The sequence below is a fragment of the Dipodomys ordii genome, unplaced genomic scaffold (assembly GCF_000151885.1).
Source record: "Dipodomys ordii isolate 6190 unplaced genomic scaffold, Dord_2.0 Scaffold11, whole genome shotgun sequence".
In the NCBI taxonomy this organism is placed as follows: domain Eukaryota; kingdom Metazoa; phylum Chordata; class Mammalia; order Rodentia; family Heteromyidae; genus Dipodomys; species Dipodomys ordii.
The window spans coordinates 1,750,279-1,768,306 of NW_012267227.1; the positions used below are offsets into that span (position 1 = coordinate 1,750,279).

The window sequence follows — 18,028 nt, forward strand, 5'->3', positions numbered from 1 at the left end:
CTAGAAGGACTCAGAGCTAAAGTAACTGAAAAGCTGATGACTTATGCCTATAATCCTAGCCACTGAAGAGGCTAAGATCTGAAGATCATAGTTCAAGACAGCCTGGGCAGCAAAGTCCCTGAGACAATTTTCCAATTAACCACCAAAAAGCTGGAAAAGGAGATGTGGCTCAAGTGGCAGAACACTAGCCTCCAGCACAAAAGCTCAGGGACAGTACCCAGGCCCTGAGTTCAAGCCACAGGACCAGCGATAGGACAGACAGACAGACAGAGTGTTTTTTTGTTTTTTGTTTGCCAGTCCTGGGGCTTGAACTCAGGTCCTAGGCACTGTCCCTGAGCTTCTTCTGCTCAAGGCTAGCACTCTACCACTTGAGCCACATTGCCTTCTGGCTTTTTCTGTTTATGAGGAAATGAACGCAAGGCTTCATGCATGCTAGGCAAACACTCTACCACCTTCCCAGCTCCAGGTAGATAACATTGTAAAACTGTTTCTAAGACAATTTGTCTTCTGAGGGACTACTCAAAAGAAAGACTTGTTGAGATGCAGTCATTTTCTATACCTAATGTTGTTTGGAATGCTAAAATCTAACCATGCTTAAGCAATATTTAAGTTTATCCCTGGTAAAAATTAAAAGTTACTTTGTTCATTTGTGATTCATTACTTACTTTCTCTTTTTAAAGTAATTTTGTGGGAAAAAAATACTAGCAATTTTGAATAAAACAGATGGAGCCTTTTCCTGGGTCTGAGAACATTTAACATACATAGACTTCTTCATTAATATTTCTAGTAATACTTTTCCCAAGAAAAGTGCACTTGAACTACAGGTCTAAAATCAAACCTGAATTCACACTGACACCTCCAACTCTTACGTTATCTCCGTAATGCAATGACCTATGTTCTTACTCATCAGAATCAAGTATTCCACAGCTATACCCAGTGTACTAGGAAAAATATAATCTGACAACGTAAGGAATAGTCAGTCCCCCTATAACTGTTTATTAGATGAGAATATATTCCAAATTAATAACTAAAAAAATTAAGTTACAGAGCATGCATAAAATACAAAGTGGCAATTTACAAACAGACAATAGTATCTTTATAACCAATACACTAAAATAATAAAAGGACTACAAAAGAAAGCCGGAATGACTGACTATAGCAATGCCTTCCGTGTGCCCTACACATCATGAGCACCGCAAAAGACAGGAGATTAATTAGGAAATGCAGCAATCTACGCAAGCCTACATGTATATATTTTTTCCTTGGATATCCCATCATCCTGAATAGTATCCCTACAGGTGACAACTTATAGAAAACTGCAGATTAAGTGCTTAATACTATCCATAAGGAAGTAAAACTAAATGTTAGTGTGCATACTTCTGAATGAGAAACTAGTTACTCCATTGATTGCAATTATGTAGTGGAAAAAAATTATTCCAGGCCTCTATAATGCCTAAGTGCATTCTACTTAAACTCAAAGTACTATTTCATTTTACATACTAAAAGAATACATGCCTTTAAGTGGTACCACTTAAGCATAAATTAACCTCTCACTGGATTCTTTAGACATACTAAAACCAAAGATCTAACTGGACTGTATCCCACAGTACACTGCAAACCTCAAATATTAGCATTGTTAAAATAACTATCCATGCTTGCTGGTGGATATAGTGATAAAAGTAGGTTGCATTTCACATACTGGAAAGGTTTTAAAAGAAAATTAACATCTCAAAATTTGATATTACCAGCATTAAGCCAGTTATTGTATGAGCAATAAAATGCCACATAATCTACTGCTGGGAAGTGAACTCAGATAAATTACTTGGGCTGCTTGAGCACTGCAGCAGTCACCTCAGATGCAATTTCCACCAGTCTCTCCAGTTCCCAGCCTGCTAGGCAGCATTGTTTGATTTTGGGTCCCATAACCATACCCCTATCATAACCACAACAGACTTTGTGTTTAAGGTAATTCTTGCTCAGAAAAACAAAAAAAAAAAGCCCACTCTTTAATCGGCTTTGATGCTTACAAGAATTAAAAACCAAAATTTACTACATAAACTTATTAAGGCATTTTAGAAAGTGACTTCTAGACTAATGGAAAATTTTCAAGCTCTCAAAATCCTGTTATGTTTATAGGGCAATTCTTGTATTTGTCAAAATATACACTGCACTGAGAAAAGTGTATTACTCATAAGCTGCTTTGTGGCAAAATAATAACTTGTTTCTAAGATCTTCTTTGATTTCATCAAGACCAGTGGGTCTAAGCTTCAAGTTCTATTATGTTCTACAGAGACAGGCTTCCATGATGAAAAGTAAACAATAATTGAGGAATTCAAACATTCAGTTTATTAAACTAAGGCTACTGAAGCCATAGCATGAAAAACAGCTGCAGTCATTCGGGACAAAGTGGATGATTTTATAAAGCTAAAATCAAGAGACGTAAGACATGGAGAAATCTATAAGTATGAGGAAGTAAGTAAGAACACAAAAGTGACCACAAGAATTACAAATATATTTAAATCTCAGACCTGGGAAATGGACTATACACAGCCTTCTAGGGGAGCAGAGGATCGCCTTAGATGTTCTGACAGCATTGCACCTTTGGCTTATTTTCAGTGGTTGGTGGGACATGAATAGGAACCACGTTGTTGCTTGGAGACATGTCATTTTCACGTCTGTCTGACATTTGCTTCTGAGAAACAATGCGGTATATCTCTGAATGAGAAGAAGAGAGAAAAATGCTTAGTCTGAATAAACCCATAAAGAGTTTGAATAAAAGAGAGATGATACACCAAATATAGAATCTATATATATTATTTTCAAATAGTCACTACTTAGAATCAGCCTGTGATTTTAACAATTTAAGAAGAGAACCTAAGGGTTTTACAGTTTCAGAGGGAAAGGCTCACCACTTAATTAAACAAATCTTGGTTTGAAGTGCATTACATAGTTTATAGATCTGAATTAAATTACAAAACTATTTACTTACACATAAAAAGGACCATATACACTGACATTGTGGAAAATAAATAAATCTACACTATCAAATAAGTTAATTCAGTATCAGTAATGTAACAGGCTTTTGGTGAAAAATACTGACTCCTCAGTTGGGCCTGCAAATGTCTGAAGGGTAATTAGAAAGATAAAGCTTGGCATCCTGCCTTCATTTTCTATCTCTTGTCTCTCTGCAGTTACCTTGCACCTGTGATAGGAATGGAAGCCCCCTGCCCTAACACTACCCCACCCAGGTAACAAAGGCTTTCTTCAAATAAAAGGCCCAGTCTGACCAATCCTGAGATAATAAGCAACCAGACCACTTCTGACCAGACCATACTTGTGACTCAACTGTTTAATAATTACACATAACCCTTCCCCCACCATTCTTCGTCACTTATACCTAAACCGCATGTCTGCACAGGGAAGAAGGGCTAAAGTACTTACTTCACCTCTCCCCACAGTTCCCCCTTCCCTGCCCTCCACTACAACTCTTCTCTATTTTGGATTGGGGGCAAATGGCCAGATGTAACTTGTAGAAACTTCAAATCTGGACCAGTGGACTAAAACTCCAGCTATAGTAACTTAACATTTTATATGCAAACTCTATTTTGCTTTCATGACACTTTTTTTTTCTTTTGCCAGTTCTGGGGTTTGAACTCAGGGCCGGGGGCACTGTCCTTGAGCTTCTTGTTGCTCAAGGCTAACACTCTACCACATTAGCCACAGCACCACTTCTGGCTTTTTCTATTTCTGTGGTACTGAGGAATCAAACCCAGGGCTTCATGCATGCTAGGCAAGCACTCTATCACCGAGCCACATTCCCAGCCCCTCATGATACTTCTTTAGTTTCTGCTCCCTTCCACTCAACATTAAACTTTAGGACTAAAACTGTAGCTTGTCTTATTTACTACCCTATCTCCAGCACAGACAATATAGATGTTTGAAATTGCATTAATGTCATTAAACTTCCCTACTGTGTAACACATTTTATTTGATTTTAATTTTTCATTGCCTGACTATAGATTATAAATGTTGTTACCCTTGCTAGGCAGGCATTCTATGACTTCAGCCATATCTCCTCAACACTTCCAGTCCTATAAACTCCTTAAGAACAGAGAAAATGTATCTTATTTATCTTTGGACTCCCAGTTCTTTTTACAAAAAAATAATGAAAATTGAAAAAACAACTAAAAATCCTTCAAAAGGGGTTTGAATTCTAAAAACAAGACAAACTTAATTAAGCCTCCTACTATGATTTACTAAGAGAGACATAATGCATTCCTATTCACAACACCATGTATTCCTGGCAATTAAAAGTGAATTATGAGAATACAAGTAAATCAAGAATGTTAGGATAGGGCTGGGAAGTTGGCTCATAAGCAAAAAGAAAAAAGCCGGAAGTGGCGGCTGTGGCTCAAGTGGTAGAGCACTAGCCTTGAGCTGAAGAGCTGAGGGACAGCGCCCAGGCCCAGAGTTCAGGCCCCACGACCGACAAAAAAAAAAAAAAAGAATGTTAGGATAAATGGTCTAAATCTGAGCTATCTGTGCTAGTTACCTATTTAAATAAAATAGCTTTTAAAAAAAACAAACAAACTGGGGTTTGAAGTGCCTTGTGCTTGCTCAGCAGGTTCTTCACCTAGAGCTGAAACATACCTTCAGACCTTTCTTTTTCCTCTGGTTATTTTTGCTTCTGCCCAGGCACTGGCCTGGACCACAATCCCCTATTTTAGGCTTTCTGTCACAGCTGGGCTGGTTTCTTATGTTGAGATAGAGTCTCCAAACCTGTTCTAAACAGGACTGTCCTGGAATCCTGATGCTCTCTAACTCAATCTCTCAATTAGCTATTATAATAGGAATGAGTCAATCGCCCAGCTTAAGTAAATAACATTTATAATCTAATTATTCAGCCATGGGTCATAAGTCATAGTGTGAAGCCTAAGTTCAAACCCCTCTATTGGCATGTACATGTACCCCCCCCCCACAAAACAACTTAAACCATCTGTATATGGGGCTGGGAAGGTGGCTCAGTGGTAGAATGCTTGCCTTGCATGCATGAGGCCCTAGGTTCAATTCCTCAGCACTACATAAGCAGAAAAAGCCAGATGTGGCACTGTGGCTCAAGTGGTAGAGTGCTAGCCTTGAGCTGAAGAGCTGAGGGACAGGGCCCAGGCCCAGAGTTCAAGCCCCATGATCGACCAAAAAAAGAAAAAAGAAAAGAAAAGAAAGGGAGAAAAATATTGGCAAATTATATATAAAGAGCTTCTACAGTTCAACAAGAAAACATTCATTAGGGCTGGAAACACTTAGTGATAAGAGTGCTTACCTATTATGCACAAGCCCTGGGTTTGATCCACATTAGTTGAGTCCCCCACCCAACCCCCCAAAAAGCATCAAAGCTTTGGCATTTGCTGTTATAACAAATACCTTATTTTGTTTTCCTTTTTCTTTTTGGTCGTTCTACCTGTGGCTAGTAGCAATTCTATGTGATACCTCAGATATAAAACATTACATCAATACAACCTGTGATCCTTGACTTGGCCTTGGATTTAAAATTAAGGAATAAATTTATAAAGGACATGAATACGCTTTGGAGAAATCTGAGTATGGACTACATATTACAAAATGCTGCATAAATACAACATCTGCTTAAGTAAGAGAATGCTTGGTTTTTATGACAACAAATAAATATTCAGTAAACTAATATTCAGTGCCTAAATATTTAGTTACGAAGTCTATAACTTACTTTCCAAAGCTGAAAAGGAATGGTGTGTATATATAAGCACGGAAAAATAAACCAAATGTGGTAAAAAGCGAAAATGATTCTGGATAAAAGATACTTGTTCACTATATTATCTGTAATACTGTCTAAACTTTTAGGGAAGGAACAGAAATGTGTTTTCAAATGCTCCAATAACACCAACTGTAATATATGACTATTTCAATTAACTAAAATTTAAGAAAAATATGAGTCAGGACACTTATATGTTGCTTGGGTTACAGATGACAAAGGAATTACTGCCAAATTTTTTAATGGTGTTATGAGTTTAAGTCTTAATCTTTTATATATACATGCTGAAATTCGTATAATCGAAATAGCTATCTGGCATTTATTTCACTATAATGGGGGAGGGATGAGGCTGTCAAGATGAGCAGTTGTTGACCGCTACATGAGAGATCACACCATTCCAATGGGTATGTTGGAAACTTTACATAACAAAAACTTAAAAAGAAACACATATGTCTAGGCCATGGTGGCTCATGCCTGTAATCTTAGCTACTGAAGAGGCTGAGACCTGAGGATCATTGTTCAAAGCCAGCAAGAAACTCCCCCAGTCTCTTATCTCCAATAAACGACTCAGAAAACGGGAAGTGGAGCTGTGGCTCAAGTGGTGGAGCACTTGTCTTGAGCTGAAGAGCTGAGGGACAGCACCTAGGCCCAGAGTTCAAGCCCCATAACCACAAGAAAAAAGGAAGCACATGTTGATGGAATTACATTTTCTCTAAAGCAAGCATTAGTGAAATTAATATGTAAATTAACAAAAATACAGCTATGTACCATTTCCTGCACTTGTTTGGAGGGAGGGAAGCTAAACTTCATGGTTTTTTTGGTAATGTTTGGTTTTGTTTGGTCGTGGGGCTTGAACTCTGGGCCCCGGCATTGGTCCTAAGCTTTTTGGCTCAAGGCCAGTGCTCTACCACTTAAGCCACAGCACCAGTTCCCATTTCTGGTGGTTAATTGGAGGTAAGAGTCTCAGAAACTTTCTTGCCTGGGCTGGCTTTGAACCTCCCTCCTCAGATCTCAGCCTCCGGAGTAGCTAGGATTACAGGCATGAGCCACCAGTGGCCAGCTTAAATTTTATGTCTTTATTTTTTTATTATTATAAAGGTGATGTATAGAGAGGTTACAGTGGCTTAACTCAGGTAATGAGTAAATTTCTTTTTAGACAATGTCATTCCTTCCCTTGCTCTTTCCCAGTTTTCCCTTCCTGTCCCCAACCACATGCTGTATAGTTCATTTTTTAAGTATGTGTTTTATTGTAAAAATACTGTACCAAGAGGTTACAGTTACTTGAGTAAGGTAATGAGTACATATCCAATCGAGCATTGTTACCTCCTCCTTTGTTTGTCCCCTACCATTCGTTCTCTCTCTACCTCTCCCCTCCCCGCCCACCAAGTTGTAAAGTTCTTTTCCAACATAGTGTCTTGTACATCTCATTGTTACAATGGGTCAACCTGTATCTTTATTTAAGCATTTTGCTAGTTCTCTTCCCCTCCCCAAATTATAAAAATGTATATATTAAAGCTGGGCACAGGTGGCTCATGCCTGTAATCCTAGCTACTCAGGAAGCTGAGATCTGAGGATCGCAGTTCAAAGCCAGCCCGGGCAAGAAAGTATATGAGACTCTTATCTCCAATAAAAACCACTAGAAAACCGGAAGTGGCTCAAGCAGTAGAGTACTTGCCTTGAGCTGAAGAGTTCAGGGATAACACCCAAGCCCAGAATTCAAGCCCCACGACCACCCCGCCCCCCAAAAAATGTATATACTAGGATGCAGGGCACTGGAATCAAATACAGTGAAAACAGGGGTTATACCATGGGGGGAGAACATACAAAAGAAACAAAAAAAATCACATTATAAAGAATAGCAAGAAAAAAAAAACCACACTCGTGTCCCTATCTTGGGGTTCATTTCACTTAACATCATCTTATATGGTCATATATACATAGCTTTTGACCTTTTTTGCTTGTCCTAGACATACTAGTTATTGCAAATAAGGGAAACCATGGGACCTTTGTTTCTTTGGGCCTGGCTTACTTCACTTAAATATAATTTCTTCCAAGTCTATTTCCTAACCAATGGGGTGAAGTCTTTCTTTCTGATGGAGGCATAGAATTCATATATATACATATGTATGTATGTATGTATGACATTTTCTTGATCTATTCATCTACTGAAGGGCATCTGGGTTGGTTCCCTATCTGAGCTATGGTAAATAATGCTGCAATAAACATAGTTGTGCTTGTATAGTTCATTTTTAACATAGTGTCCAATGAGTACTACTGCTGTATTTGTTCCCCCTTTGTCCCTCCATTTCTGTGCCTCCTCTTACCCTCCCAAAGACAGATAAATAAACAAACTAAACTTCATGTCTAAGACGGTTGAGGATGGTTCAAATATCAAGAAGCACTAGTGGAAAAACTAGACTATAATCAAAATAAGCTACTGATGAAAGTCCAAAAAGAAAGCATACACACAAAGAATAGGGTCTCTATGATCTTTTACATTAAAAAGCTGGGTGGAGCTGGGTGCAGGTGGCTCACGCCTGTAACCCTAGCTACTCAGGAGGCTGAGATCTGAGGATCATGGTTTGAAGCCAGCCTGGAGAGGACTCTTAGCTCAGGCTGGGAAGGTGGCTCAGTGGTAGAGCGCTTGCCTTATATGCAAGAGACCCTGGGTTCGATTCCCCAGCACCACATAAGCAAAAAGAAAAAAGCCAGAAGTGGCGCTGTGGCTCAAGTGGTAGAGCACTAGCCTTGAGCTGAAGAGCTGAGGGACAGTGCCCAGACCCAGAGTTCAGGCCCCACAACCAGACCTCCCCTCCCCTGCAAAAAAAGAAAAGACTCTTAGCTCCAGTAAACTAGTCAGAAAAAAACTGGAAGTGGCACTATGGCTGTGTAGAGCACTACCCTTGTTCTTAAGCGGAGAAGCTTAAGGGACAGAGCCCAGGTCCTGAGTTCAAGCTCCAGGACCACACAAAAAAAAGCTGGATGGGAGTATATCAAGGGCAAAGAAAAGGATTTACCCTTCTATCAGGCCAGTGGCTAGGAACAAAGATGATCATCAGTGTGTGTAGTTAAACTATACCATTCTTTCCCCTCCTACCCTCTTTTGGTGCTACAGATAGAATCAAGGGCCTCACACATGCTAAGCACATTCTCCTCCACTAAGTTAGACCTGCCCCCCACCTCAGCTCTTTTGTTGTTGTTTTGAGGTACTGGTATTTAAACATTCATTCATTCTTTGTTTTCTAATATTAAACAGATCATTTCAAGGGTAACTGACTAAATATGTGACTACTACAGGTATTAATTTTTTACAAGTTGTTCTGAGGATAAAGTAGAAGAACAAAATAATTACTAACAGAAAAAGCAAATACATATAAGAGAGGCAAAGTCAGGCCTCAGAGAATATAGAAGTAAATGATTAAAGAGATCTCATTACAAAGCAAGACATTTGAGCAGTGTTGTGAAACTCTGTAAGTACTGCATACTTTTAGAAATAGATTATTGCTGCACTTACTTTAGTTGCCAAAAGGATGTCTGCTCATTAAAAAAAGAAAAAGAGAAAGAGAAACACAAGTGGGGGAATAAAGAGGAAAATGCTGGTCAGAAAAATCAAAAACCTCTTATTCTTTTAGGTTTAAATGCCTTTAAGAGTTTCCATAATTAAGTCTCCTAGCAAGTGTTAAAAAAAAAAAGTGATAAGGAAATAGGAAGTGGGTACCTTCTAGTTGCTGTCTGATTACAGAAGGTTGTTTCATAACTTGCTAAATCAGAAGCAAGTACAGTATTTCCCTCTTTCAAAGCATGTTCTCCTGAACCAAGTAAATGTAATGATTCCTATGCTGTACTTTTTTCAAGATGTCCAAAGGTTAGCTATGGTTAGAAAGAAAAGGATCCTGCTTTATCATTCTTTTGTAAGAGATCTCTTTATCAGGATCTCTTGTAAGAGATTTAACTATAAAGTAAAACATTAATGCAAGACAACTCTGAATATAACTAAAGCTAAATAAAAAGCATATATGCCTACTTCTCCTCCAATGGGAATGTGGATCAAAGGGCAAAGAAATTCTTTTTTTCCCCTAATTTTATTGTCTTTTATTTTAATTTAATTTAATTTATTTTTTTGTGAACATACTGTACAGAGAGGTTACAATTACATGGGCAGGATAATACGTACATTTCTTATCAAGCATTGCAGCCTCCTCCTATGAAAGAGCAAAGAAATTCTAAGGAGATGAAATGTAACTGTTTCAAATTAGGAAAGTTTTCTTTACAAACAAGAAAAGTTAAAATTGTTAGTTCCTCCAAAAACTGAGAAAATAGCATGAACATTAATTATTCCACTACAGCCTAGGTAGAAACTCTTCATCTGTTAGATCTTTCTAATCCCACTGCTCATTTGTAGGTCAAAATATATTCCAGTTTGAAATTCACAATGTATTTGAAAGATTGTGCCAACAATAAAGCAACTACTATCCCTAATTAAAAGACTCACTACTGGAAAAAGTTAATTCCTAAAAACCTTACCAAGTTCTAAAATAGCCAAAAGGCTAGGTGAATTAAAACTATTTCAGCCACAACATACACCAGTGGCTCACACCTGTAATCCCAGCTACTCAGGAGGCTGAGATCTGAGGATTCCAGTTTGAAGCCAACCCAGAAGGAAAGTCCGTGAGACGCTTATATCCAATTAACTACCAGAAAATTGGAAGTAGCACTGTGGCTTAAAGTGGTAGAATGCCAGACTTGAGTGAAAATGTTCAGAGCCAAGGCCCTTAATTCAAGCCCCATGTCCCACCAAAAATAAATAAATAAATAAGTCTTCATACTAAAGAGTTACCTTGAACTTACGAAGTACCTGAGGAACACTGTCTGATATCACCTTAACCAAAAAATCAGTTCTCACAGCCTCCTAATAGGAACTGAAGATATTTTTATCACACTCCAAAAATGTATAATCTGAATTTAATCATTAGGAAATATCAAATTCAAAATAAGAAACACTACAGGCTTGTACCCTTCAACAATGTCAAGGTCAATAAACAAAAGAAAAGTGAAGGAACTCTTTCAGATTTAAGAAGACTAAAGAAACAGGACAGCTGAATGAAGCATGATGTGCTCCCAGACTTCTTTTCTTTTTAGCAAATAAGGACATGAATCAAACAATTGCCAAAATCTGAGTGTGGTCCATAGATAAACACTGTTGTGGCAATATTATGTCTAATTTTGATGGTTATAAAAGAGTATATCCTTGTTTTTAGAAAATATATCCTGAAAAATACTTAAGGCTGAAAGGGCAACAACATTGTGTATGCCACTTATGCTTCCATGGTTCAAGTGCGAAAATAAACCTACTTAAAAAAGAGAAAAAAGGCAAATGGTAAAATAATACTAACATCTGAAAAACATGGGTAAAGAGTATTTGTAAGTTCTTTGTACTATTACTGAAGTTTTTATTAACTCTGAGATTGTAAAAAAAAAAAAAAGAAAAACTAAGTTAAAAGAAAGAAAAGAGAATATTGAAAATATAGATGAAAAAAATCTCTTAGGACTAAGGATGGAGGTGAGTTGATAGAGTAGTTACTAAATTTGCTCCAGGTCCTGGCTTTGATCTTTTCCACAAAACCAAACAGGCTAGGTACTGGTGGCTCACACTGTAATCCTAGCTACTCAGGAGGCTGAGATCTGAGGATCCAGGTTCAAAACCAGCCCACACAGGAAAGTCCATGAGACTATTATCTCCAATTAGCCACCAGAAAATTGGAAGTGGCACTGTGGCTCAAAGTGGCAGAGCTAGTCTTAAGCAAAAGAGCTCAGGGACAGCACTCAGTCTCTAGAGTTTAAGCCCCACAACCAACAAAAAATAAATAAAATTACATTAAATAACATAAATCTTCCAATACTAAATAATTTTTCATATTAAAAATTAAATGGGGCTGGGCACCAGGTGACTCTCACATGTAATCCTAGCTACTAAAGAGGCTGAGAACAGGATCATGGTTCCAAGCCAGCCCGAGCAAGAAAATCCATGAGACTCTTATCGCCAATTAACCACCAGAAAAGGGCAGAAGTGGGGCTGTGGTTCAAGTGGTAGAGCACTAGCCTTTGGCAAAAGCAGCTCTGGGACAGTGCCCAGGCCCAGAGTTCAAGTCCCAGGACTGGCAAAAAATAAATAATTTTTTAAAATTAAATGGTTGTGTTTTCTTCTAGCAACATCAAAACACAATGTAAATGTTCCCCTAATACTGTTAAAATTTAAGGTAGAATTAACTCCCTGGAATTAAGCCTTTTCCTGTCTTTTCTATGCATTAGTACTCACACACTGGCATATTAGAGGAAGAAATGTTTAGAGAAAACATCCTAACATCTGCACAACAACACAGAAGTGTGCTGCCATACATTGGAATTTATGAAGGAAGCACAAGCGACATTGAATACAATAAGCAAAGTTGTCACTAAAAACCTTTGCTTTCAAGCAACAGTAAGGAGGGAGGGAAGGGATGGTAGGGGATAAAAAGGAGGAGCTAACAGTATTACATAGGAAATGTACTCATTACCTTATTCATGTAACTGAAACCTCTCTGTACAGTATTTTTAAATAAAAAAAACACATAAAAAGTTTTTTTAAAAAAAACAGTAAGCAGAAACTAATCTTCAAGGACAGAAAAGCTCAAAGTTAAACATGTATAACTGCTGTTTAGGGTTTATGTTTGAGTGAACAAAAGTTTGTTGCTAAAATGATACACCATAGTTAACTAGGGATTTGACTTTATCGTAGTATCATAATAAGTGGGCTAGAAATTTGATCAAAATAAATACGATAGAGTGAGAAGATTTGGTGGAACATTAAAAATAATCCCAACAATGACTGGGTGCTAGAGGCTCACATCTGTAATCCTCGTTATTTGGGGGGTGAGAACAGGAGGATCACAGTTTGAGGACAGCTTGGACAGAAAATCATACAACTCCTTCTCAACCCATAACTGGGTACTATGGCACAACAGTGATTTGGGAGGCTGAGACTGGGAGGACTGTGGTCTGAGGCCAGCACGGGCAGAAAAACCTTTAAGACTGAACTGAAGGAAGGCTTGTCATAGAGACACAAACGTGTAACCCCACCAAGACTGTAAAAAGAAAAGCAGAGTGAAGCTCAGGCATAGCTCAGAAGTATTGTGGTAGCCTAGCAAGTATGAGGCCCTGAGTTCAAACCCCTACTTATCACGATTAAAAAAAAAAAAATCCAACACTGAGGACTTCCTAAAATATTCCCCTTTCCCTTCCTTTTTTTTTTTTTTGGAGGGAAGGTGTTTTTTTGGTGTTTTGTTTTGCCTTGAGATGGGCTCATGCTATACAACCTAGACTGGTCTTGGACCTGCTATCTTCCTTTTTGCCTCCTGAGTCCTAATAGGCGTGAGCCACATTCCAAGTTTCTTTCTTCCTCCATTCTTCCTTCCCTTTTTCTGTTCCACATCTGTCTGTCTGTCTATCTTTTTTTTAGTTAGTTTTACAGGGTTGGTGATCAATCACTAGAGCAAAAGCTCTATTTCTCCAGCTTTGCCCAGCCCTTTTGCTTTTGTTTATGAAACAAATGTCTTATCATCTCTACCCAAGATAGCATAAAGCTCTGCATCCTTCCTCTGCCACCCAAGTTCAAGGATTACAGGCATGCATCAACAATGCTTGCCTCAGTATTTTTTTCAGGTGGGCCCAGTGATGCATGCCTATAATCCTACAACTCAGGAGGCTGAGATCTAGGATCGAGGTTCGAAGCCAGCCTCTGTAGAAAAGTCCCTAAAAGACTCTCTCTCTTTTTTTTTTAATCTCCAATAAAACGTTCAAAAACCCGGAAGTGGGGCTGTGGCTTAAAGTGATAGAGGACTAGCCTTGAGCAAAAGAGCTCAGGGATAGCAGCGCCCAAGCCCTGAGTTCAAGCCATACAACTGATAAAAAAAGTTTTTTCAAGCAGCTTTCAGAAGCCTTCAACCACTCACAGACCTATACTGTAATGTAACTGTTGTACAACACTGTGAATGTGGAGACCTGGGGAGTTCAGTGACTTTAGTTACACAGAGAGTTGAGGCAAAATAAAATGTAAAACACCCACCTGGTGCCAGTGGCTCATGCCTGTAATCCCAGTTTGAAGCCAGCCAGGAAAACAAAGTCCATGAGACTCTCTATCTCCAATAAACTATTCAGAAAAAGCCAGAAGTGGTGCTGTGAAGACTAGGGACAGTGCCCAGGCCCAAAGTTCAAGCCACAGGACCAGCAAAAAAATAATAATAAAATTAAAAAAAAAAAAAAGTAAAACCCTAGAAATTATACCACTTGTAGGCATGGACAGGAGGGAAAAACTGGGGGAGAGTGAAGGGGTAACATTGCACCAAAAGAAAAGTGCTCATTTCCTGACTTATGAAACAGTACCCCTCTGTACAACACCTTAATAATAACAATAAAAATATTTTTTTAAAGAAAGCAAACCCCTAGAATTCCTGGATCTCAATTTACTCCTCCACACATTGACTCAACCAAATCCACATTAGAGGTTACAAAGAAAAAACAGTAAGACTTGCAGAAACACTGCATGGTTTATCAAATCTGCCTTGCTTGAAACAATGCACAATGAAACTCCATTGAAAAAAGATTTCTAAAGAAAAGTTACTGTGTTCCAAAAACTCTTCATATGAAAAACTCTAGTTCTTTTAGTTACTGTTCTGATAACAGAAAACAATTTTAGCTGGCTGCTATTGCCTCTAGCCTATAATCCTAGTTACTCAGAGGCTGAGATCTGAGGATTGGGATTTGGAGTCAGCCCAGCCCCAGCAGAAAAGTCCATGAGACTCTTACCTACGATCAACTATGAAAAAGCCAGAAGTGGAGCTGTGGCTCAAGTGGTAGAGCATCAGTCTACCTAATAAAATAGGTATGCAGTAGTTCTAACAAGGTTTTGTTTATCCTTTAACTATAATTTAGCCACTAATATCCAAACTGTATAGGGAGAGTTAAGGACTTTATAGCCACTAATTCATAAATATGTTTGGAGTTTTGGAGGTTCTCAGTGTCAGGTCACTCTTTTCAGTGGATTTGAGACAAAAAAAAATCTTCAAGAAGGAACATAATATTTTCATCATAACACACCAAATCATATCTCAACACATAAACCCTCTCCCAAAGTGGAAATAACAACTCCCAAAATAAATTTGAATGAGGAAAGTTAGACCTCAAAAGAATAAGTAATGTATACAGATAGGACTAGAACCCAGGCCAAACTTAATTCCTAGGCTTTACTCCTGAGTCTCCTGTCTCATATCAGGGACTAACTTAAACTCAGGGCCTAGCTTGCTCACTTGGCTTGCTTGCTTGGTGTTCTACTACTTGAGTCACACCTCCAATCCAGCATTTTGCTGGTTGACTGCAGATGGGAGCCTGAGCTGGTTTCAAACCTTAATCCTCCAAGTCTTAGCCTCCTGAGAAACTAGGATTACAACAGTGCCTGGCAATGTTTTTACAGTAAAATAAGAATTAAGTTTAAAAACAGATCTATTCACTAGTGCTACATACAAAAACTAAATTGAAATTCATTTAATTATACTTGGAAGAACCAACAATTCTACATACAGAATTGTCAATTATATGTTGACTATATTCTACCTGGAAAGTGCTTAAAAGTAATGCATACATTTAGATATATGTAAAAACAATGTATCAAAGTACTTTTTGGGACTGGAATCGTGGTTCAAATGGCAGCACACATGCCTTGCAAGCTCAAGGTCCTGAATATTAGCCCCGATATCACAAAAAAATAAAAGGACTTAAGTTTACCAATAATTTGGTCATTCCAATAAAGTAACGGTAAATATGGGTCAGAACAAAGAAAGTGTGCTCTTATCCAGAAGACTGACCTAGTTACACACATTCTACAACAGCATAAACTTTGACCCCTTCCCATTAATGATTAGAACCTTTTGGTGTGCGATCACAAGGTATTTCTATCTATATGGAACACTTAGCTTTTTCTATAATATATCATAGGAGAAATTCATTTTTTGTTTTCTTTAATATTTTAAAGTATTTATTTGCTAGTTTTTACTTATTTAATTTCAGAAGGACATTTAAATCTTTCTATAGCTGTGATCCCAAAAGCACATTAGAAAAATAAGAAGTAAATTAAAATGTAACTTGTATCTCTGACAATGAAGTAGGGAGTACATGTGGGGCTAAATGTAAGCAAGCAAACTACTTTCAAAGACTCTTTCCCACTATGTCAGGTGAATTAGGACGACTAAAGGTTGTATCTAATTTTGCACTCTAAACTACTCTTATTATTGTAGCTCTTAAGTCATTCTCAGAGGACATAGTCTCCTAAGTAATTTTACTTCCTAAAACTTCCCGTTCCTCAATTCCCACTGTTATAATCTAAACCTCTAAGTCTTACCTGTTAGAATTGTCTGAAAAGCAGCTTCTACATTTGTAGAGTCTAGAGCAGATGTCTCAATGAATGATAAACCATTCTTTTCTGTGGGGAGACACAAAAATTTTAGTTTTGTCAAGTCTTGTAGCAGTGGCGGGCGGGGGGGGGGGGCAGGTTTGCTGGAGCTGAGCCCCAGTCCCTTGCACACGCTAGCAAGCACTCTATCACTGAGCTAAATCCCCAGCTAAAGATCTGTATCCAGCAAGAAGTCAACAATTTTACCCAAAGCAAAGCAGGTTCTCCTCTCACTGAGCTATTTCTTTCAAAGTTTGTTTTTGTGCCAGTTCTGGGGTTCAAATTCTGGGCCTGGGTGCTGTCTGTGACCTTTTTTGTGCTAGTGCTCTACTACTTGAGCCACAGCTCCATTTCTGGCTTTTTGGATAGCAAATTGGAGATCAAAATTTCACAGACTTTTGCTGCCCAGGCTAGCTCTAAACTACAATTTTCAGATCTTAGCCTGAGTAGCTAAGATTACAGGCATGAGCCACTGTGCCCTGCTTCTTGCCAAGTTTTAAAGCAGGGAATGTGATACACTCAAGACCACATGAGAGAGATAAAACTGTCAGTCACAGTGGTGCACATCTGTAATCCCAGCACATGGGAGGCTGAGAAAAGAGGGTCATAAGCTGGAAAGAAGCCTGGGTTACACATCGAATCCAGATAAGACTGAGATATACAGTTAAGACTTGGACTCCGTTCCTTATCTCCCCTTCCTCCCAAAGTAGATAACCTACGGAATCTTCAACTTCTAGGATAGTAAAGGCACTATTCTACTTACACTTGAACAGATTAAGAATACCCTCACTGGTGTATCAAAGCCATTAAGACACAGTAAGAAATATAGAATCACTGTATTGTTACGGAACTCCAGTTACTGACCGGCAAAAGCTCTTGCTTCATCTGTTGGAACTGCCCTGAGATGACGTAGATCACTCTTATTGCCCACAAGCATAATGACAATGTTACTATCAGCGTGATCTCTCAGTTCTTTCAGCCATCGCTCCACATTTTCATATGTGAGATGCTTAGCAATGTCATAGACCAGTAAGGCACCTACAGCTCCACGATAGTATCTGAAAACAAAAACACAGAAACTATCAGAAAATAACCATGATGAGATAGGCACAAACACCAGGATGAAATCAAGATTTGGATCATGTATTTTTTAAAAACATGCTTATAAAGAATTCCTAGCTGGTGTTAATAGCTCACACTTGTAATCCTAGCTACTCAGGGGGCTGAAATCTGAGGATCATGGTTCAAAGCCAGTTGGGGCAGGAAAGTCCGTGAGACTTTTATCTCCAATTAACTACTGAAAAGCCGAAGTGGAGCTGTGGCTCAAAGTGGTAGAGTACTAGCCTTGAGCAAAAGAGCTCAAGGACTGCCCAAACCTGAGTTCAAGCCCCATGACTGACCCCCCCCCCAAAAAAAATCCTAATACTAGAATTCTTCAAAAGAAAAACATTTTTAAAATGGTACAGTAGTCCTCTTTATAAGCAGTTTTGCCACCACAGTCTACCATTCTTAGTCAGCCTCTACAAAAATATTAAATGAAAAATTCTAAAAAGAAGCAATTTCCCCCTTTTAAATAAGCACTGTTCTGAGCAGGATGAAACTCTATTGAGGCCAGAATATGACTCCTCCCTCTGCATAGCCACACTGTATGAACACCTGTCCATTAGTCACTTAGTTATCAGACTGTAGTGATGGTATCAAAGTGCTTGTCCTAAGTAACCCATAAGTAATTAAGTAATCTGATAGCACTTTACTTCACAAAA

The 18,028-nt window shown here is 38.5% G+C and overlaps 1 protein-coding gene across 1 annotated transcript in view; it reads right to left on the reverse strand.

The window, feature by feature from the left end:
• Positions 1–975: 975 nt before the first annotated feature.
• Rab11a (RAB11A, member RAS oncogene family) overlaps positions 976–18,028 on the reverse strand; it is a 26,843-nt gene continuing 9,790 nt past the window's right edge. The window contains exons 3-5 of the mRNA XM_013009907.1: positions 17,130–17,323; positions 16,215–16,295; positions 976–2,715 (exon numbers count right to left, since the gene is read on the reverse strand). Coding sequence (XP_012865361.1) covers positions 2,576–2,715; positions 16,215–16,295; positions 17,130–17,323 — 415 coding nt within the window. The 3' untranslated portion in view covers positions 976–2,575. The remainder of the gene's footprint in view (positions 2,716–16,214; positions 16,296–17,129; positions 17,324–18,028) is intronic.